Here is a 24128-nt window from a genome sequence, read left to right on the forward strand (position 1 = left end):
TTGCACAAAAGAAAATTGGATCAATATTTAAATATGAAGCCACTTTCTATTTCTTTAGCCTTATAGTGTTTCACAAATTAGAGACCATTCTTCATGTGTTTTGAATGGTATCTGGCAGTAGGTTAAATGTAAACAGCCTGTCTTTCTGTACTTGCATTCACCCAAGGTACTCCAGGTGCTAGGCTTAAGCTGATGCTGTCATGTGATTATTTCAACATCTGAATTCCACTATTTGAGTGTGAAAACCTGTGTCAGATGGGTCTGCAGCAAATGGCAGACATCTTTTCCAGCAGTCAGTTTTCTCTTACACAGCCAGCCAGCACCAAGACTGTCTATAGGCCTATGCACACTCGTCTTAGTCATTTCTTGTGGCAGTAGCCTCTAGTACAAGTTGTGTCATCAGTAGTGGTTACCACAGAAAGGAACTGAGAAAGTGACATCAGCCGTCACTGCTGACATCCACAGTCCCTTGGAGCAGATGTGGAAGTTCATAACCAAGGACAGGAACTCAGGGAAGAACTCACACCAGCAGAATTATGGCTAGAGAGCAAAGCTCAGGTAGCAGTACTGCGGTAACCAAATGCAAACAAACAGCTGTTCCACGAAGAAACAGCCTTGCTCAGTGATGACAATGAGACTGGGGGAAAAATGGCAGGTGGTTGGACTTGTTTCTGTGGTACACCTCCTGCCTTGATCTGCAGCAACCATGCAGCCCCACAAGAGTCACAACTTTGCCCCCTCGGAACTTCTTGATTATAAAATAGAAATGGATACCTGTGTGCGGTTGAATGCTACTCTTGCAAAGACAGCTTGAGACACACTGGCTCTCTTCAGCTCATCTCTGACTTGCTGGTAAATATCTGGAGAGACTTCCACCGATGAATTTGATGGTTCTGGTTTGACAGCTCTAGGAATGGGTGGATGGTTCAAGAACTGCTGGTTGATAGCTTGGGGGTGCTGGTGAGCCAATAGCCGGCTGACGGCAATCTGTTGGTTTATCAGATGGGCCATTGCTATCTGCTGCCTCACCAGTTGCGGACTGAGCTGAGGAGACAGGAGCCCAGGGTTTATCATTGTCTGCATCGTTGGCACTTGGTTTCGGATTGGAGTACTGTGGTGAATTTGGCCATGAGGAGACTGTTCATTAGTTTTTCCCAAGGTTGCCAGCTGGTTGATATTTGGTAAGTGCATGGGACGTTGACCAAGAACACAATAGTCTGAAAGGTTTTCTCTTTCCACTCTTTCCACTGTTAAAAGAGAAAAATTAGTTTGCTGTCATTTCAGTTGGCACTTACAAGATGACCATTTGGGTAAGGTTTACTGCAGGCACATGACAGCACCTGCTTTAGTTTGCAAATCTGTACTTGCATAAAAGATTCACAAAAACATAAGCAAAAGCAGTACAAAGTAAGAGCAACAATAAGATTCTTTTGTACTTCTCAGGTTTCACCCACTGCTTTGGAAGCCTCCTTACCAAACTGGTAGCAGGTTCTTCCAGCCTCCTTTCCTAAAAAAAAGAACTTAGGCATTTGCACTCACGCTGTCACTAGCTTTTGAATCTTTCATTAAATTGAATAACTATTAAAAGGGGTGAGTGTTTCAGAATCACTGTCATCTAGGTGAAGGAAAGAAACCTAAATTAGTATCCACCCACACCAATCCAATGGAAAACAGAGCATTCCCTGCATAGCTCATGGCACTACTTTTCATTGCAAACTCAGCAGCTATATCTTTTCCAACATAATCTCTACCTTGCATCAAGTGTGGATAAAGTTATCAGGTATCATCAATTCACCTGGATGCACTACAGCAGAATTGAATTGCTCGTGTGAAAGCATTCTACAAAACCATGCATGTCTTTGATTCAGACATGAGAAGATTTTAGAGCAATTGTTCTTGTATCCAGAGTCTCACCACTCTAAGTCTGTCTGGAAAACTGTGCATGAATGCCCATGTTACAGAAAACAGATTCTGATGGCAACCTTTTTGCTGGTTTATAGTGCTATTTTATAGTTTCACAGTCTTCAAATAACATTGCTTAGTCCAACAAAGATCCACTAATCTTAAATGCCACCATACTACAAAGAAAGAACAAAACACTACAAACCAAATGCATGTACTGCAATTATATGTGCAGGTATGTCCCTTTTAAATACCTGAGATCAGCAATACTGCAATATTTTTTCATGTAACTGCAAAATTAAGTGCAGATATTGCAAAACTAAATTTCCTCTAAAAACAAAACAACAAAAAAAATTGAAATAGGAAGTCAGTTTTAAAAGTATGTAAGTAAAACTATTAGTTAGATAACTTTAAGTAATCAGAAGCCATTTTACAGTAGGTTGCAGATTCCATGAGCTTCACTACATGGAATTGGGTAGGTGTTTATCTATCCATCTGATATAAACGTGTCCTGGGCCCCAGTGTCACACAACTAGCAAACTACTACCTCATTTGTATGTTGCCCTCACCAAAAAACAAGACAGAATTTATTTCATAAATGCCATAATGCTGTTACATCTTGTATAATGATTAACAACTGTATAAGTCTTTGAACTCTTTTTTAAAAAACTTAATCTATATAAAGCTTTAAATATTTACACAGTTAATACTCAGGTTAACAGTTTACTGATGATTTTATCTGTTTCCTTCTAAATAGAAAGACAGCTCTTTTCACCTTCCAGAGTTAATCTCAGACCAAGAGGGCTGAATTCTCACTAGGGAGGGAGTCATGCCCAGAACACACACAAACACTCACCACTTCTATCTTTAGAGATGTTCCAGAACATCACAAGTATTGAATTTTAAAACTAAGTGGATTAGTACCAAAGATTTTTGTTTTATGTTAAGAAATTTTAACTCCCTCTGTCTATTATTTTAAAGAAAAAATACACAAAACCTTTAACCTTCAATTAAATATTTGCTTAAAAACCAAATCCTTTAGAATACATTTCTAATAAAATTCTTCCATCTTTTCACAAAAGCCAGTGTTTCAACCCAAGTGATTTTTAAGTGCTTATTTGTGCGGGATATTACAACTATGAAAAGCAATGAATACTTGCAATATACAAGCACTATTGTAAATAACTGGCCATTTTGATACATTACACACAGCCTGCTAGAGACATAATACAGTATTTCAATTTGCTGAAAATACTGAAAATCCCTGTTCAAATGCTGCTCCCCATTATGCCAGCACTTCTCCCTGACAGCTAGTTTCACAAGGCTCTAGACTGCTATTCTCTGACTTTAGGAACAAACAAGAGATCAACGTGAGCAGTATTAACACCAGGGACAGAGCCCTGATACAGAGATGGCATATGCAGGCAGGCGTGTGGGGAAGAGGGGCTGCTTTGTCACAGCTCAAGACCATGTTCTGTGTCATGGCCCATTTAGAGCGCATGTGGCCATATGATCACCTGAGCCTCTCTGCGGTGAGCCTGTACCTGAGTAATACCATTAAATACACACAGTTGCCAGCAAAACCAAACATAGTTACTCCAAAGGTGCAGTAGCTACTTCAGAATCAGGAATTAATCTCATGGAAATACAATAAAGATGTTGCTCAGTGCACATGAAATAATTGGAGCACTTTTCTAAAAGGAAATACAACAAGAACTACTTTCAGTCTCCATTTACACCCTTGGAGATCTAGAGAGTCCTTCCATGAGAAGCTTCAGGAGAGCTGAAACAATTTTTCAACTATTTTGCAGTTTAAGAAATATACCAAGAATAAGTCACTGAAACCAACAAATTACTACTTGTTAGAACACAAAAACAGTAACTAAGTGTTTTTGAAAACTTGGTGAGAAATAAATATAAATAACATTCACTTTCTGGGCTGAACCACATTTGCCAAGTTTCCACCCACTCCTGACATCAGTGCCAAGTTATAAACCCCTATAAAAATAAAGTTTAAGATGAAAAGGCTGCCAGGCTGTTAATTTGTGCAGTGCTACTTGCAATTACATTACACAGAGACATCACCTGACTTGCTTCCATAGGTGTATTTTTCCCTTATTATCAGTTCCCTTTTTCGATCACATTAGGCTATAGAACCACGCATATATTACCAATAAACAAACCGGATTCTAGTCACTTCAACCACTTCAATAATAAAAGGTTACCATTAACAGTTACGCTGGATGGAAAAAATGTGCATTACTCAACTCCTCAAGCCTCTTTCCTTCTCCAGCCCACTTGCAATATTAGATTCCCTGTTGTTCGCTGGTAACTACAGACTGATGGGGGCTCTGCGGGGCCTGGACAGGGGCAAGCCTGAGACAGTGCTGAGATGGAGGCTGGCACTGTCCTGAGAAGCAGGTCAGCTTGCCGGCAATGATCTAAGAAAAAAAGGCAAACAGGAGCCACAAAGCTGTTGTGACACTGATGTTCTGCCTCAGATCCTCCTGAGCTGTTTTTTTTCCTTTTGTGTCCTCCATTTTCCATGTCCCTACCCCATTACAGTCTCTCTCTTTTCCTTCCCGTGTCTTCTATTGCTCCACTGTAACAGGGGGTACATTTACAGCCCACGTAATCCTTTACGAACTTGAATACATTGATGTACAAAACAGTGAAGACAGAGGAGCAAGTCTTTAAACTGTGAAGGATGGGGCACCATGGACATGTGAAGTCTACGTTCAAGTACTGCTAAGAAAGCTCCCCTGCTAGCAATGCCTGTGCTAGTTCCACAAAAGCTAGTCAAGGAGGCTGTTACCTACCTCCCATCTGTGGTGTGACCAAAGCAAAAGACTTTGCATTTTCTCCCTGCATCGTGCTGCCTGGTATACAATTCTTCAGCATTTTCCCCTGAGAGCTCTTTTAAACCAAGTACAACCGTACCTTTGTATTTCAGAAGCCACTCTCCTGAAGCCATACCCCAGGTAGGCAGATGCAAGGTGTCTGGATAACAGGTACCATGCCTGAGCTCAGCAAGCAGCTCACAGAGTGCTCCAGGATGGTGCCTACCCTTCCTTTTGCCACAACATGTCACTGCCCCTGCAACAGCTGGAGACCGACATAATCCCCAGAATGGGAGCAGCAAGTTGTCGTGTTTTAATGTTCCTTTCTCTTCTCATAATGATTACCACGTGCGTCAATGTATTTTGACTTCATACTGAGTTAGAAACTTCCTGGATACAGCACAAAAGCAACCCAATGCAGCCTTCCCCTGTGTGATGCTCTTAACCTCTACCCAAATCTTCCTTACACAAACAGCTGATGCAGTCCCCAGCACAATAGCTTGGGGTGGTCCACATGCAACTTTCCATTTGAAATGAAACTAGCTCAAGAGATTTAAAATAAGATTTATTTCTCCACCTTCCCTTCCCCTCACCCTTTATTTTCACCAAGCTGTTAATAGGAACATTCTGACAAAGAGCCTGTGGGGTATTTAGGGCTTAGGAACGGCACTGAACTGACGGACGGCACTGGAAACCGAATTCCTTAGCACACACAATAATGGATGCAGCTGGGAGAGCAAGAGCTTAACATGTCTCCCAGCACCGCACTCCAGTGGTGTCATAGAGGACCCTCTAGCACCCATCACCCAGCGAGTCCCAGACTTTTCAGTACTATGGGCACACAGGCACTTTGCCCCAAACAGAACGGGAAGAGGCTGGTAAAGAAACATTTTGCAATACGTTACTAGCCGGCAGAACTGCCATGCTTCAATTGTGAGAGGATGTCACCACCCCAGGGTTGTTCTCCAGTGCAATGGCTTCAGAGCTTGCTTCTTTGTTTTATTATTTAAAACCTGGTGATCATAAAAGCCATTACCAGCAGCGGTAATGGCCAAACCAAGCTGGCCTGGGCCAGCACAGCTCTGTTTGTGAGTTTCACTATGCCCAGCACCAAACTTTAGATAGAAAGGTTCCCACAACTTCTCATGGCTTAGCACCACCCTACTCACCAGGGCAAGATCTGAACCTGGGGGATAAAGCACTCTGCAACACCACACCACCCTCCGACTCGGAGAGACGGGGCGGCTTCACCACTCCAACAAGGTGCCCTCTTCCTTATGGTACACAATTATGAACTACTACTTGGTAAATAACAGAGCCACTCAGGAGCACAGGAGGTGCCTTTAAAGTGGTAATTCTGTATCTTTTCATCTGTAATTAGGATAACTGCTTATTTCTTTTAATCACAGCCCACTTAACCACTTCAGTGTAGAGGGCTGGTCTGGGGAGTCTCATTTTCATTCGACATCCAATCTTCATATTTACCCAAAGTCATTCACTGGCTTCCTTTACTGTCTGACCTCTGGCTGGGTGTTTGTTCTTGCAGTCAAGACTGGATAAAATGTAGGTTGACTGGAGAGGTACGCTTGATAGGAAATTGTAACTTTTAAAACCCTTCCCTTCCTCTACTCCTGCAGGACAGCAAATAACCTCAAAATAGCTACAGAGCACATACAGAAATTGTTTGGCCGCTGGCTGTGGGTAGCAAAGGCCTTTATCCAAGCCAAATGGAAAACAGACAGGAAAGGCCATTGTCTGTTCTCTGTTGTGTTGCAAATCACTCAGTTCCCACCAAAGCAAAAGTCACTATTTTTGTATTTTGGAAGAATCATCATAAAAGTAGGCCTTTGATTAGCATCAGTGTTGGGGAAACTGAGCAGAGTGAAGTAATATTGTTGCCTATCTCTGTGCAGCTGACTTTCTCTTGTCCTTGAGACGAGATCCACATCATCCCTTGGGACCCGCAGACACTAACATGCTTTCTGTCAATTCTGCTTAAACATAGGAAGTCATATTCTTCTGACGGGCTGTTCCTGGACTGCATTGCTTCCAAAGCCGCTTCTCAGAAAGGAAGAATATAATCCATTAATTAATTTTAGATTATTTCTGGGTTACTGTATAGGCTAAGGAGGGCATAAAGCAGTATGAACTCCATTCTTCATGTGGCAGAGAAAAGCATTACACTGAAGACGCTTTGGAGACCACAAAGTCTAATGTATAAATATTGGTCGTGTAAAATGGAAAAGGAGAATTAGGGGAAACATTACTCAGAACTGACAGAAATGACATGGCATACTGGTTTAGATGGACTAATTGTCTCATCTGATATAAAATTATCTTGCTCCCTGTCAAAGTACTGTGATGGAAGTCTGTCCCGCTATTTAAGTACTAACCTTTCATGGACACCTCAAGAAGGAGGTGCAAATTGCCTAGAAAACCCAGACAACTGTGCAGTCCCTCTGGGAGATAAGTACACATCCCTTCCTGACTCATAATATCAGAGATGATGAAAGGAATGAGACAGAACACAAACATCATTAAGACAGACACATAAACCCTTCAGATACTAGGAATGAACAGAATTCAACGCTGTTGTAGTGGCAGAATAGATTATGTATACTATGAAATCCACATGATGAGAGACAGTCACATCGCAGCTTTCACACCAGGAAAGCTTATGACTGTGTCTAAGCTTCAGATCTTCCTCCCTTTCCAATCTAATCCCTACTAGTTCTTACTTTCAACAAAATTTCATTTTGAAATAACATGTTGTTTGTTCAAAATAGTTTTTACATATCAAGGAAAAATTATTTTGAAATTCTAGAGATTTAAAAAAAAGTATTTGCTTTTAAAAATGAAGAAGACCGTTCTATATTCACTAAGAAAACAAAAGTGGCTGGACAGAAGTCGCAGCCTCAGCGCACAACCGGTCCTCACTGAGAATAACACCGTGCTTGGAACAGGAGACATTTTAAAACCATTAAGTTGAGAGAGTGAGGTTACCTGAGCAGTGTCAGTTGGTATCCCTGAATTAAAAAGAAAAAAAAAAAGAAATAAAATCAAGTAGTCATAAGAAACTTCTGCATGGCAGGGACAAAATAGAGGGGACGAATGGCTGGGCAGTTTTTCTACAGAAATGCTTCCAACCTCTATTGTACTGACATATGTTCCCTGCAGCAGCAATGGCTGCAGCTCCAGCCACATGCATGCACATGAGATGGCATTCAGATAATTGACATATCCTCCTGCCGTGACACATCTACTATTAAGAGTGAGAGCCACTGATCCAAAAAAGCCACAAGAAATTAAAGACATTTTGCAAAGCTGAAATTTATACATGCATTTACTTTAGAGAAAAGTTAAGCTTAAGAAGAAGAAAAAAAAAAAAAAGCATCTCTTTTAATTCTCTTTATACAGAGGAATAGCCAAGAGAGCCACAATTCATAGAGCTCCTGGAACACACTGCAGTGGGTAAATTGTTTTTTAACAATATGCACACACAAATCCCCCAAACTGGTACTTAACATCAGGGACAAGACTGGAATACAAAATTCTAATGCGGGTGGAGAAACCAGTAGTCAACTCTAACTCCTGCTGAAATGTGCCAAGTTTAAGCTTTTATTTAGAGAGAGGTTCTACTTTTTCCTCATGTCCAATGCAAATCAAGGAACTTTTCTCCCTATAAAACAGCACAGCAGTCTACAGACTGTAAGAATGTACTCGAGTCAGAAACAATCTTTAGGTCCTTTTTGTGATCGAGACGCTGAAATGCTTGCCTGTGAATTATTCTATTTTCTTACCATTTTCTGTAAGAAAGTGAGGAAAGTGCTATTTTTAGTGAAATAAACAGTCAGGAATATAAAAGCAAGCAAAGCAAAAATTACAGTAATATCAAGAGCCACACAGCTGACCTAAATGACCCTATCTGGTTTAGTGCCAGAGCTGCAACTAATATCCAAATAGCACATGAAATTATCTCCTCTTAAAAAAAATAACATTTCTGCCTCAACTGGTTAGTTAAAAAGGTTAAAGGTCAAGATCTCTCTGTATATGTATACACATACATATATACACACACACACACATAAGTAAAAACGCCTATTAACATACACATATGCATGTATCAATAAATAGGTTGTTTTTAAAGGTTAAACACATTGCATGATAATAATCTGGTGTGTCTTTTCGTGGGGCTTCTGCAACATCTGCTTCAGAGGAACAATTCAAAACTATTCATCAAAGCACATAATGAATATTTTCACCAGACTCACACTGGCATTATCACCACGCCACAATCCTAGGCTCCTTCAGCCTAGAAACAACAAAGCTGGGAACCCGTCTGAACCCTATTTCTAACCTCTCTTAACCTAGAATGGCGTCTAGAACAGAGTAAAAGAAAAGCACATTGCTCTGTCTATCCCTTATGGGAAGTAAGCAAACATACTTTCAAGAATGAAACAGCACACAACAACAATCAGTAATACTGGAAAAAACAAAGAGCAGCCAAAGCAGATTCTCTATTTAAGGAAGCTATAAAAGCTTATTCTTATGGAAGCTGGTTCCAGATCTATTGAAATAGAAATAACTGAGCCCTCCTCCTTTAAACAGAAGAGACTCATCATTCCACAAAAACTTTGAGACAGCCACAGTCTCAAAACTCACATCCACTGAAAGCTATATTTTGACAGCCACTGATGGCAGGAGCAAGAAAATGAACTGTTCTTAATACGCAGACAAAGAAAATATGTCTTTTTATTTTTAAGTTCACAGTATTTTTATTTCTGCCCTCTGCCTTCCTAACTTCCTCCCACCAAGCTAAGCTGTGTCATCAGGCAAAAAGAAAAGATTCACACAAGTTAAGAGTTTCAGTTGTGAAAGAATTCTGATACAGTGATAGTCCTTCTGATAAAAATAGAATGCATGACACTTGGGAAGTGAAATATCTATTGAGAAATAGAGCTAAAAAATATTTGAAATGCTATGAACCCAAAATACTGGGCAATGAGTAGGTAACTGGTACAAGTTTTATCCCTCGACAGTGACCTGAGTTGCATGGCAAAGTTCTGGCATAGTTCTCTCCATATAGAACTGTGTGTATACAGTTACTTACAAGGTCTTATTTTTATTTGCATATCTATTTGTTAATCTAATGAAGAACTAGTGCAAGCCTTTTAAACATCGTATAAACACGCACGAAAGGTTTGGTGGCACTCTGGCTCTGACAATGGTTTTCCGACTGTCCATGGTCATGTCATTACTCTCCTTTCTGCCCCAAATTCTCCACCTGTAAAATGGAGGTAATGATAGTGGAAAGCATTTTTTTTTTGACAGACACTGAACCACCGCTGGGTGTAAAGCTTACATTTTATTATTGTTTTCCTTCTAAGAAAGATTAAGCCAGTTATTCAAATCCTGAATTTCAACAGTGTCAAATACCTTCTCCCAGCTTTAGGAAGTTCGGCATCTTGAGAAACCAAAGGCATGGTTTTCAGATTGAGAGGACCATCCCTGTAGGACTGGGCAGCAGGAAGACAGCTTGAGAATCAGTGGACTAAGCCACTGCTGTACACTTATCATTACAGTAATAGTATTTAGCCTTTATTAAAAAAGGTGAAGTGTGATTCTTCATTCAAGTAGGTTTAAACATACCTAAGCCCTGTTGTGTACGCAACTGTGTACCAAAAGGTCATGCATCCCTCAAAAAGATGAAAAAAAAAAAAAAAAGAAAAAAGAAAAGAAAGTTAAAAAAAAAAAAAGGCTTTACACAGTAATATTACATTTATTCATGGTGTATATTCTGAACAATGCAGACTAGACAGCTTAATTACCGCCCCAAATGATTACACAGGTCCACAGGGGGAAGAGAAAGTTCACGGAAGAACTGTAAGCTTCTTGTTTCCCAACTTCTATATATTTTTCCATTAGAACTGTGTAAATGTAATCTCTTTTTCAAATACACGTGTATTCCAAGCAGACTGAAAAGAGTGGACATGCTGTTAGAAATTCACTCATGTCCTTGCACGTATACCCAGTGGTAGGCTCTGAGCCAGGAGGAGACAAAAAAGTCTCCATTCTCACACCAGCAAATTGCAGGATCTGTCTGTATACTAACTCTCGTGCCACTGAGTAAACTGTGAACGTCTTAAAACCTTAAGGGGCTGGGGTGGGAGAAAAAATTCAAGCAGAATTTTATTCCAGCGTGGTCTTGTCACAAGACAAAATTACCATGCTGAGCTGAACTAACCGAAAACTTTTTTTTAAATTACAAGCATAAATAGTTTAGCTGTCTTTTCGGTGAGTTCAACAGAATGCACACTGAGAATGTTTACTTGAGATTTCATACAATTCCATTTGTATATAGTTTTTACATCTGTTGCTAATGATATCAAATTATTGATTGTTCACTTTCTTATATTTATTTAAACATTAACTATGTACTCTGCAACCTGATGCTTTGCTTTTTTTTTTTCCAGAGAACTTTTTATTTTTGCATGGCTTCAGTTGTAATTACTTTGATCTTCCAGAGTGTATAATTACTTTAGTGTTTATTTATTTCTATGAGAAAGGAAAAAAGTTTGACCTAGGAGATCTATATGTGGCAATTTGTAACAGAATCACATAGCTTATGTTTAGGAAATCATGGTTTTGATTAAGAAGCAACCATTTAGTTCCCACTGTTTTATTAAAACTGACATTAGCAGATAATAGGAAACACATTTAACACTGTAGGCTGCATTTAGTTTGTAACGTCAATAAAGTTATTTTGAAGCTCCTTCCTATTTTGCACTTACCACAGCTCATGTGAATTGTTTTTTGCTTTTACTTTCTAATAAACCAGCTCTAGACTTACACATGGATATGGGTGCTGGTCTCAGTGACTCTAAATTAGTTTTATCTAATCTATCCAGATTATCCAAAAGTGAATTGTTGCATCATCTATGCACCATTACAGAAAAATTAAGGTTTTGTTTTGTTTTTATTAAAGGAATATGTGATAACTGAAGCACGTAAGTCACTGATTTTGCATACTAACTGAGCTGCCCTGTAGAAATATCTGGCTATGGAGAAGAAACAAAACATCTTGAAAAGAGAGATGATGAGAAATTGAAACTGCCCAAAGAAGTGCAGAAGCCTTCCTGTTGCCAGGGGGTCTAGATTACTGCCGTGAAGATCCATGGCTGTTTTTTCTTCATGCACCAATCTACCTGCTATAGATGCTTTGTTTTCTCTTCCACTCATATGGCTGATGAATCAACACGACTTGAACTGCTTTATAGCAGCTTGTGTTTACTTCACACATACCTTAACCTTCCTTTTTCTCCTCCTACTAACACACACACACACACGCACACACACACACACATTTCCAAACAACAACGACTGGCTGTGTCTCTTTGCAGAGACTCTGCACATATGCAGAGTTATCTGGTAAACTCTTCAGGTTTGGATCCTTGACCTCTTGATTGAGGTCTCATTCTGCTTTTACAGCACTTAACAATTTAACTGTGCACTTACTAAGTAAAATAAAATAAAATAAAATAAAATAAAATAAAATAAAATAAAATAAAATAAAATAAAATAAAATAAAATAAAATAAAATAAAATAAAATAAAATAAAATAAAATAAAATAAAATAAAATAAAATAAAATAAAATAAAATGTAAGAGCGTAAGGAATTCAATGCTCTAAGAATGGAAGAAAGTGTAAGCCAGCAGTGTGCTAGAAACACTCAGAAGCTGTAGTGGCATCTCTACAGTTAAGAACACTACAGTTAAGAGCTTCCAGTGCCTCTGCAACTGGCATTACACCCTTGCCCAGTTTGGAAAAAAAGAAAAAAAGGAAAAAAAAGGAAAGAAAGAAAAAAGCCCATTTCTGTTCTCCTAGAATGGCAAGTAAAAGCGAACGGTGATGACCTTGAAGCTGTTTGATTCCTTTGATTGTTTCTTAACCAAGAGGATATGTTAGAGCACTTCAAATAAAATTCTTTTATTAAGAGATGCCATTTAGAGAAAATAAACACTTCTGCATAACACAACAGCAATTTAGAGAGAGAAGAAACTATACAGTTTATCTGGCACCAGGGTAACCATGAACTAAAATTTCCAATCAACATTTTTACTTCTAGCCTAAACCATTTTAACAGGTGAAAAGCAACACCTCCATTTCCTCATCTACATTGTTATCCCACTTCTGCCTGAACAATATTCCTTCCATCTCCAGGTAATTTTACTATAAAACATTCCTTTTATTTTTTGCCTAGTGAAAATCTATCACTACACAACCAAAGCCTGGGAATCCTACAGGTATGTGTCACGTGAGCCAGATGGATATCAGAGGAAAGACACATGCCTCAGAACTTATTCTGATATTTTACGCAATTATGTTTCACGTGTTCCTAATTTGAGAAGCAGACTCTTTATGGTATTGTTACGCTGATTTCTGCTCTAACCTATGGAAACTACAGCTAACTTTCCTATCTCATGTATGACAGCTTTTTATGAGAAAAAGACTGTAGACTATTTTTGAAAGATGCTGATCTTCACGTATCTAAAAATATAATGGCTTCTCAAGAAGAACAGGACGTTACTGTATTTCTGCACAAGGCCTGTGAATCGTGTTATTATTTTCCTGGCCACTGAAAGGATCACAGACAGAAACAACAAAAATAGACATTACCTTCAGACAATGAACCCTTCCCTTCAGTGGTGTAACAGAGAGAAAAACTTAAGAAACAAAGGAACAAAAAAACTACCACAGGGTAACGCTAATCTCCAGGGGTGACGGTCATTTGTAAAATGAGGAGGCAATTAGTACTGTAGAAAAGCTTTTGACTATTGCTAAACTTGTGCTAAAATGACATGTGTTTTAAAACAAAAAACAAACAACAACAAAAAAGTCCAGTACACACACACACACACAAGTCCCTTCCCAAAGGAAAGGATGAATAAAAGAACAAACTACACGTGACGGATGCACGTCACATCACTTTGGGTACTACTGGAAGGTGATCACACATTTCAATGGTGAGAGCAGTATGAACATATGTAGAATAATTTTTACCACCTCAGGCATTTTACTGCCAACAAACTAATACAATTTCGTTGTAGAAATAATTTAAACAATGGACTATTTTCATCTTAACTTCAGTGGGTGCAGCAGCATACATTATTTAGTAATGTCTCCTAACAATTGGGTACTAAATGCTCCACTGTTATCCAGATTCTACATGACAAAATATGGCAGGAATGCCAGAATGCTTAGCAGTATTTAAAACAGAGAGAAAGGACACATGAAAGACAAGGTTTTAAGGTTTCATGAATATAATGCAACTAAGGTAATTTACACAGCAATCTAACTTTTTAATTCTGAGCTACTAGAACACTTCTTTTTTTCAAAACATTTTAGTTTAATTCAAAACACAGTTGATCTTTCAGCACAACTAAATGGGATATTAGAAGCATGTATTAAGAGGCCTATGTCTTCACGCTAGCCTTGTTTGTAAAGTATCAGATTAAATTTCAAATGTGCTCTGACTGTGTCCTATTTGTAGACAAATTCACTAATATTATTAAAGCTTATTATCACTTTTACTTAAAGCAAATAATCACAAACTGTCAGCAGAAGGTAAAGAACTTAGAAAGTTAGAAAAAATCAATTTACCTTTAATCTTCTTGTACTTTTTGTACCATCTCCCAAACTCCTGGCACTTGGTTGCTGAAACATTGGCATAGTATGTACTATTTACAATGGATGAAATCATACTCTGGAAATACAGAAAAAAAGACAAAAGTGATTTTAAAATATCTTGCATAATCAGAATTTTTTCCAGGGTAAGTGAATGACATGCAAGTGCATTGCATGTCATCCATTTTTGCCTTTAAAACCAAAAAGCAGTGTCTGACGAGTACACAAAATTGGTTTTATTCTCCATTGTAAATCCCCAAACATAATTACTCTGGTTCACTTATAAAGCAAAAAAGATGCAGTACCAACCTTGACTGAAACCTGCAGCACCAGCTGGAGGTGGGGACAGTTCTACTTTAATTTGTACTTGCGATTTTACAACATCTAAACTTTGGCTGCATAGCAAAAGTTGGTGCCATGCTGGTGAACACACACTCACTGCACCCGGGTGAGAACAAATATGATTTAGGCACCAGATCCTAAAGGTAAGATTAGATGCTTCAGCATGCATAATCCAAATAACACTTTTCAGATGTCTCTGTTCTGCTTCCAAATGCAACAAGACCACACAGCCAAGAACGAGGGAACATCCGTGCTACTCACTACGGAACAATAGTTAGGCAAATAAGTTAAATTAATGTAATTTATAGAAACATGTGATTAGCCCTTGTGTGAAAAATCACCCATAAGAGAAATTAACAGTGCTATTCAGGGTGAAAGTAACTACGCATACTATAATAGAGAACAGCCAGAAACCACAACAAAGATGAACAAAACTGAAGTATCACTTGCTTAACCACTGCCACTCTCTCTGCTCTTTGTGAATTCCCTTTAAGTGACTCTCATTGCAAGCCAACTGGAAGCAAAGAGGAACAGAGCTGTTCTGTAGCACCTGATACCCATAAAATGGATACTTTATATGTGGGATGTTTCTGCCCATAGGGTGAGAAAGACTCTGGTTACTGGCAGTTTTTCTTTTTTTCTTTTTTTTTTTTTTCCTTCCTTCTTCCATTCTGAAAAGGAGGCATCTTTTTAGAAACAACATTTTGCTTTTCCCTCCTTACCTCTTCCAGGGTCAAATCATTCCCAGCTTGTATACAAGCTCAAGCAAGGAAATGCAATCTAACACCACTAACACACAGGAGCCAAAGCACCTTCTCCAGAAATCAGTTTTCTTCTGTCTTCCTTCTTCACTTAATAACAAAGCTCAGAAAAAAACACTGGCACATTGCACGACCTTTGTGCACAGAGATGAGATAACTAGCATAACCTCATGACTAAAACAAGCTATTTACCGTAGGTTCAAGCTCTGGCCCACAGGCTCCTGCAGGCTCTCTTGAGCAAAATGGAATCTACACCATCTCTGTAAAGCTACGAAGCTTACATGTTGGCTTCCTCAATTTTAACAATGTTTTAAAAACATAAACATCCCCTCTTCCCTCCCAGATTTATCCATCCTTATAACAATTCACTGCAGTGTCATGCAACTCCAGTTGCTCCTCAGTCCTGAGCCTGGGGGACTTAAAACACAAAGTGAGCAAAACTGAGAGACTTAAGTTTACTGATTGGTGCAGGCTGGTATTATTCTTCAACACGTAATTTCACTTTTAGTAAAGAGGATCTTGTGCCTTTGCACTTTAACTTTTCCACTTAAAAGCTGCTCTGGTGCAGTGCAGTAGATCTGGAAGGCTATAAAGTCAGAGCCTTTTTAAGTGGCAACTTCAATTTCTAAAACCGAGATTCAATTTTCTAATTAAAATCAATATTTTGAGACATAAACCTAGCATTGTGGTAGTCAGCAACAATTCCTTCCCCATAAATCCTCCCTTGTTCTGAATCACTTTAATAAGCAGTAGTATTCTGAAAGCATGGTACAGTGCTAGCCTCTGCTAAGGAAGGATTTTGAACAAAGTTGAGCTAACTTCCTTTTTTTTTTAATGTCACTTTAGTTACATTTCCAGTCACTTAGGGAAACATAACAACCTGGCTTTGCGGGTATTCTTCCCCAAATCCTCTAGCTCTACAAAAAATTGACATTACTGAAAATGTAGGGCTATTAAGTATCATGGAATATATTAACCCATTAACCTTTATTTGAGAAAGCAAAGCTTAAGCTAAATAGTAAATTTAAGCAGTAAATCAACCACTGGCAAAAAATCTCAGGACAGATTCTGTTCAGCCGTTTGACAATACAGCAGAGGGAAGAACCGTAACAACTTTTACACTACTAAAAAAAAACAACAAACAACCCTCATTATTAAATTAAAAGGGATCCTAGGGGTATTTTTGTCAGTAATCTTGATGAGTATACAAAAAGGGAATACATATCCAGAAGAGAGTGGCAAAAACAAACAAACACTACTCACTAATTGCAAATTTCTAAATAGTGCATATCTTTCCTGTAAAAATCCTTAATAAAGGAATAGATTATATGAAGCAGCCGATATGTTTGGTAGGTGTGTCGCCAAGACTGCCATGTCAAAGGAGAACTTCTGGGACTTGAACCTGAGAAATATCCACATAAAGAAAATTTGGTGCAGTAAGTTCAAGGAGAAAAATATGTTCACATCCCAAAAAATCTTGCTCCAGCAAGGAAACAAAATACATGGTCAGCATTGAAATGCGTTATATAGTATACAGGAAAGACAGAGGTCTCTATGCAAAGATGGAAATGCTGAAGTAATTGGATTTCCTTCTGCCACACACACTCCCCCAACCTACCCTCTGTCCTCTCAGCTTGGTTAACTGGGATTTATTTGTTTGAACAGCAGCCTTATGCTAAGGGTAGCTAAGCTGCAGCCACATAATACACCTAGCAGAGAAAAAAAAAAAAAAATTTAAATCAAAGTGAATGATTACATTTCCCATTAGTGGCAATCAGCCCATCTGGGCTGCATGGAGAGCTCATGCACTGAGAAGCAGAGGCGGAGCACCGTTGTGGGTGGAAGCGAAAGCTCCCCATGCTGCCCCTTTCCACTTCTGTACTTGAGGCACTGTGAACACATTAATAAGCAGCAGCATTTACTCTGCAGTTCGACTCCTAAGAGACCACTCTGCAATTTGCTGCTGTCAATAATATATTAACCACAAGGGGGTTGTAATGACATTTCACATTTGGCACGATATTTTTCTAAAACTGATTTGGGAGAAGGAATTGTATTAGAGGCATATTCAGATGATGGTAATAGACAGTTCCTATACAACCTTCCATTGTATCTTTTGCATTTTTTGAGCCAAAACAAAAAGAGACTAAAACTTTTTATAGCAATAATAATAATAAATGCTGAATTCTTGCAGTCCTGGTTCAGGGGTTAGTCACTGCTCAAGGTGACCTACAGCTGTGCTTAGAAGTCAGCAAGTTTAATTTTCTATCTCTATTTAGCTTTGACCACTAAATAACTACTAGGGCAAGGATTCTTGCTGCTACAGTCCTGCCACCAGTAATCTTGTTAATATCTGTCATACTGAGGTTATGGGAAGAGCAAACCAACTACAGCATTTCTACCTGGTAGGCTTTTAAACTCAAGTGGGAGGAACAAGACTTAGACAACAAATGAATTCTGCATATGAAATGATGCATAGTTTAGTTATACTGCATATTGAAGAAGACTGGGCAGAGACAACCATACACTGCAATCATCATTAGCTGACCAGATTCCACAGATAATTCTATTTAAAGAAATTACACTTAAACTGTGTGAAAAGAAAAATACTTCCGTATTCAACACACTTATGCTCTGTGCATATCTCGAGTCGCTGCTACTGCTTTAGTAAGTAAGGCAACTTACGCAGCTTTTCCTTAACCAGCCTTTCCATTTGTTTTAGATTTGCAGACCTAACATGACTAAGGAAGGTGAGGAACATTTTCTGCTGGAAAGCAATTCCTGCCTATTGCAGAGACCTAAATTCTGCTCTGTAACTCACCTCTGTACCCCCATGCTTTCCCTGGAGTTGTAATCATAAGACAGTGAGGAAAATTTGTGTTGGTTACAGATAGAAAGAATTCTCTTGGTTCACAGAGGCTTTGGATCATGAACTGCAGGATGAGCGTACAGGCAGTTGGCAGATGGCATACAGGCAAGACAGGCAGTTGGATGCAATGGATTTTTAGCAAGCAGGACTTACTGATGTTTTGACTTTTAAAAGATACAACAAACAGATTAACGTAAGATTCTAATTAAGTTTTTAGAAGGTAATATACGTTTTGGTCCTGGCAAAGTTGCTTGGTCTGAGTGATGAAATGTTTTTCTGTTTTTGTGCGAAGCAAGGAGGCTTCAGTCATTAAAACTTTTTGAACCTCTGGTTATGACAATCTGCAGTACAAATAGAGCTCATGATATCTGTAGGAACCTGTCTGTCTTAGACATGACATTACTGTCATTTATAAAGCAGTCATCGAGAACGAGACTATGAGGTTTTGTTCTTTTTTAAAACTAATTACATCTATGTTTTTATTGCTGTTCTTTAGAAATTGAGGTACAACTGTTAAAAAGGCATACTTTTTATCTTAGTTGGAAGCTGATGAGAGCTACCTGTGGATTAGTAGGGGAGGCAGGTCCTAGTGGGAAGAAGCTACTCTGAGCTCACCCTTGACAATTGTCAGTCCTATTGAAAAAGCTTCAGAAAAATATCTAGATGAAAACCCTCAGAATAGTTGAATATAGATCAACTAATTCTTAGTTTCCACCTGACAACCCACTAATAAGACCTGGTATACAAATAATATTTTTCATATTAATTAGAATTTTTCCTTTCTAAGGAAAACAAGAAAATGATTCAATATTCATGGAATTGTTTCCCCCTTTACTAAGCCCTTTACTGAACAAATACAAACGTTGGATCTTGGAAATCTGTCTTTCCCTAAGCCTGCTAAAAACACTGACCTGTGAGAGAGGGCATTCTTTGGCTAATGTGCTCTGATTCATCTCTTTGAGCAGTTCCTTTAAGGCATTGCGAACTGTGGCGTGGTTCCACTGCTCTGCTGGCAAGTCTTCCAACTTTGAACAACTGTCAAAACAGAAAGCAGAAAGTAGATAGAAACATCATCTTCACAGATGCTTACTCTTTGTGTACAAGAGCCATAGACCTCTAAGCAGTGAGCACAACTTTATTGTTTCCTGCTTAGCCAGCTCATCAAGGTATTTCTCTCCTCTTTCCCCTCCCCTCCAAGCCCAGCTCCCAGATGTGAAGTTCAACCAAAAGAATGATATAGTACGTGGCAGGAATAGCAGTTAATCCTACTATGATACTGTGTGGCATAACCATTTCCTCTGGGACGGACCTCATAGAGAGCAAAGAAACTCTGTAAAGCAAGCCACAGAACTGGCTGGATAAAGCCATCCTCTCCAAACAAAGATACTCCTGCTGGGATAGAAAAATAAACATATATGCAGCACTGCCACTAACAAAATCACTGCAAAATAAGGGTCCTCACTGCGTGGAGCAGTAGGTCTGAAAAATGAATTTCATTGTATACAGGTTTTTATACTGCCCTCATCACTAAAGTATCTGAGAGCCCTTCAGAAATGCATTAAGCCATATGCCCAACATCTGTCACATGCAGTTCATTCTCACTTTCATTTTACAAGAATTGCACATGTAGTAAACCTTATGTCTTTGTGTGATTTGTGCCTCTTCTAGTTTAACAAGCTCATGGTCTCTGTCTACATACAGGGGGACAGACCAAAAAACATCAAACATCAACATCAAAAAGTTGGGGGAAGCTTGTCATTGCCATTGATGCCTGAGAGACTTAATGCATGCTCTCCAGTCAACTGAGGTGGTTCTGCTTTGTGCCTATAAAGACAGGCTTTACCCTCAGAGCTGAAAAGTTCAGTTGTGCTTGAGAAGTTCAAGTAGTCAATGACTATCTTTATCTCAAACTCATGGGCTACCTTTTATTTACTCTGCGTCTTCAAGCATTTGGAAGATAAAGAATGAGACCTTCATCTTGGGTCGACAACCTCTGTCCTCCAACAGGACAGTAGACTAGGTGGGCTCCTGGTAGCTCATACTTCTGAGGAGATGAGTTACCGCACTCCAGTTTTACAGCAGGTACAGACGTCTAGATGCTTTCACAACTATGCTGCAGAGATGCAGCCTAGGTGAGAGACAGTAACAGCATATAAAACCAAGGAAAGGCCTGTAAATGAGAACTGGAAACCCCAAACCCCATCAGAGATAACAGGAAAAAAATGTTGTTAGTTGTGAGCTTGTCATTAGTCAGTGAGGAAGCAGCTAGTTTCAAATTCCAAACCGAACTGAACAGTTTATGTACCTGCCACCACAGGATGCTGACACAATTCACAATGGAACCTTATTTTGTTCTGGTTGAGCTTCCAGGAGCTGTATGCAAATTATTCCAGACTGTCTGTTATTTTCACTTTTCCCCTGAAATCTCCTGGTCAGAAAGCTACAACTGACCATGCAATGTAGGCTTATAAGCACTCCTAGGGAGTGCCATGCACTCCCAGGGACCTGCAACATCTCCTTGCACAGGCACCAGTTGCTGTTTGAGAACTCTTCTGAAGAGCAACAGAGGGGTGGGGTGGGCAGGAGTTTTAGAAGGGAGAGCAAGTATGTGTAAGAACATCAGGAGGTTTTGCTTTGCTAGTCAGAACTAGCATTTGGGGAAGGAAAATATTTTCCAAAGGCCAAACAGATCTGCAGTAGCAGATTCCTTCTTCATCTTCCTGCTCTTCCACTGGGAAGACCACTGGAGAACAAAGGAAAGTCAAGAAGCTCCTCCCCTCCCCCATCTCAGCTACTGGCAGGAGAAGACCTTGCTTCTCACAATGTAACCCCTGGAAAAAGGCAAGGTGTTTATTTTCTGTATAAATTAAGGCCTCAATAACCCATTAAATCAGGGATTGTAGCAAACTCTGCCTTTAAAGCCCTGTACCTCTACTTGACTTTCTGTTTCTCTCTCTGCTACCATATTGCTGCTTCAGAAAACCTAAAATATCAGTTGGAACATGCACCGATCAGCTGTCAGCTGACCTACCCTTCTCTTCATTTTTCTTTCCCTTTCATCAAAAGACCAGAAATTAATGAAGACAGGATGTGCTAATCTCTATAGTAATACTGTAATCGACAGAGCAGCTCAGAGAATAGACAAGGACAGATGTTCAGAAACACCCACCTTTGTAATTGGATTTTCAATGTCACAACATGATAGACATCTTGTAGCATGTCAGCTACTGTCGCATCTGGTGCATCAGTCACATAACTGAGAGGGAGGGGATTCCACCTCCCAAGCTTGATTATTCCTGAAAAGAAAACAAAACATTCATACTTTACATTTTGCCGTCTGTTTACTAACCCCTTTGATATGCTTGTTTGTTCAGGAGATTCAAGATCTGCCTTGAGGTTGTCGTGGTTTAACACTTCATACATAAAGGGGAAATTGGTTATTGCAATCTTGCTCAAAAAGATGTTGTGTACTGAATCCTGAAGCAAACTATGGGAAACAGTAAGAATAGACTTTAAATTCTTAGCAGAGACTGCTGACATGTTCCTGGCTCTTAAATTACTTCAAGGAAGCACAGGATGCTTCCTCCCATCACATCTTTCATCATCCTACTAAAGTCTGCTTTTCTAAGTTAGAAGAAGCTTTAAATACTCTGTGGTCCTCTGCAGTCTCCAAAACCCTTCTGTAAATAAATGAATTGGTTTTGACTTGAACAGGAAAATTCCTATGTGTGGGCTTTCAGCACAGTTACAATCTAATCATGGTATGATTGCCAGTGGATAACACTGGAAAGCTATGAAGTAGGAAGAGTTCACTCCCAGCTGCAAGTTGCACTATGCAGACAGTTGCTTTTCTTTGCAACAAGCAACTGCAGGCTGCTGACCACAGATCCAAAATAGCAGGGGGGAGGAGGGATGTTTTAAATCCTGTTTCTACTTCTGCTCATTCTTCAATAGGGATCTTCTTCTAGGGTTTGTCACAAAGGCTATAAACTGGGGTGGTAAACCATTTGGGGGCAGAGGTATTATTTCTGTTTAGACAATTGCAGAGGGCCCACCCCCACCAAAAACAATGACTAACACCCAGGAATGACTTCCAGGAAGACACCAAACAAAAAAAGCCACAGTGCTACCTTACATGAAAACAGAGCGGCTCAGCCCTGCTCTGCAGTACATTACACGTTACAACTATCACTTTTATTTCCTCTTTCACCATGTTGCCATTGCCCCACTGCTCTGCTCACATAAATTTTCTTAGCACAGCCCTACAAGGCACATATTACCTTGTCTCACATTTAAACCAACGACTTTTGAGGTCTGCTTATATATTCTCTGATCTTCCCAAAGAGTATCTGCAAGCCCTATTATAAGAAATACATTAATACATGAGAAAAACACTTCCTCTGTGATAACAGCAGCTCCAAGACACCTTTTTGGTTATCTGGAAGGATCCTATGATGCTAAGAAATGTCAGCCCTCTCCTCCTCACATTCTACTCTCAGCTCTGGAACTAATCCAGAGCTTGAAATAAACGGCAAAGGCCTTTTATCCTTATCTTTAAAGTACAATTGTAAAATAAATAACACGTCTGAAACAGTAAAACAAAGCTTCTTGCACAGATACAACAGGACGCAACATGGTGAGCACGTGAAATTCTTGCTGTGGACTATTTTTTGTCTCATTCCTACACAGGTTGAAGAGGAAATAATTATAGCACAACTCCTTTTCAGTAGCACTTAAATGCTTGCATTTACCATGGACATACTGATTTGCAAGGTATTCTATCACCACATATTGAGAGAAGCTAGAAGAGACCTAATTCGTCTTCAGTGGTACAAAATTTCACTGCAACATGCTAGTACAGACGGGCTAATGTTTCAAGAGCAGATTAGAAAGCTTTTGGCAAGGGGAGATCTTGTCCAAATGAAATAAAAAGTTAGCTAGTATTGCTTGATATCCAATGCTTGAAAATGGGACATAAACAGAACAAAAACATTTAAATGATGCACTGTTTCACTATTAAGATTTAACAATCTGGTGCTGAATATGCTGCAGTATAAATAGTGCCTGGACTCAGATCCAGTAGAGTAACACACAGCACTCATTCACAGTACCGTATGTCTCCAGTGCTGGCTCCTTGAGTCATACTCCACTTGCCAAGAAAAGCTGTTTTTCTTAAGGGGATAGTTTACTTAATGTTATCTCTGGTGACAACAAGAAATGCATATAGTACAGCATATATTAGTCATGAAATGAGCATCAAGGGTCCACTGAGTGAAATACATGCTGGGAAAACACAGTTTAGCTGCTGACTTTCTTCACCCCCTTCTGCTATATAATAATTTAGAGCAAAATCACCTAAAAAACCAAAAATCTATACCAGCTTCACAGAACACTTGGCTTCCTATGTTTAACCACGCCAAGTTTTCATGTAATTGAAAAAATAAGCATCATATGTGCCCCATAAGTCACATCTAAATTGGTAATATTTTACAAGAGGCTTTATTTTTCATTCAATTAAGGAAAGCGCTCAGAGAGCATACCATCTGCAACTGTTCAGCCCTGGCAATGCTGGTGAGAGACAAAGAGACAGTAGGGGGGCACTGAAGTTACCAAAGGTGTCCCCAAACTAGAAAGTACAAAGAAAAAAAAATACAAAAAAATACTATGCAAATTGTTTCACAGGAAATGTCTGCTACTACTGGAAGTTAGGTAGGCTCCCCCGCCCCCTTT

General features: G+C 39.3%; 1 protein-coding gene across 5 annotated transcripts in view; it reads right to left on the bottom strand.

Moving 5' to 3' along the window:
• The window catches only part of SATB2 (SATB homeobox 2), a 135427-nt gene that overhangs the window by 56286 nt on the left and 55013 nt on the right, over positions 1-24128 (bottom strand). For all 5 annotated transcript variants that reach the window (XM_027461509.3, XM_072041355.1, XM_072041354.1 and 2 more), the window contains 4 exons: positions 21568-21694; positions 19310-19433; positions 14403-14505; positions 775-1247 (listed from right to left, as the gene is read on the bottom strand). In XM_027461509.3, coding sequence (XP_027317310.1) covers positions 775-1247; positions 14403-14505; positions 19310-19433; positions 21568-21694 — 827 coding nt within the window. The remainder of the gene's footprint in view (positions 1-774; positions 1248-14402; positions 14506-19309; positions 19434-21567; positions 21695-24128) is intronic.

This window comes from Anas platyrhynchos, chromosome 7, assembly GCF_047663525.1.
Source record: "Anas platyrhynchos isolate ZD024472 breed Pekin duck chromosome 7, IASCAAS_PekinDuck_T2T, whole genome shotgun sequence".
Taxonomy (NCBI): domain Eukaryota; kingdom Metazoa; phylum Chordata; class Aves; order Anseriformes; family Anatidae; genus Anas; species Anas platyrhynchos.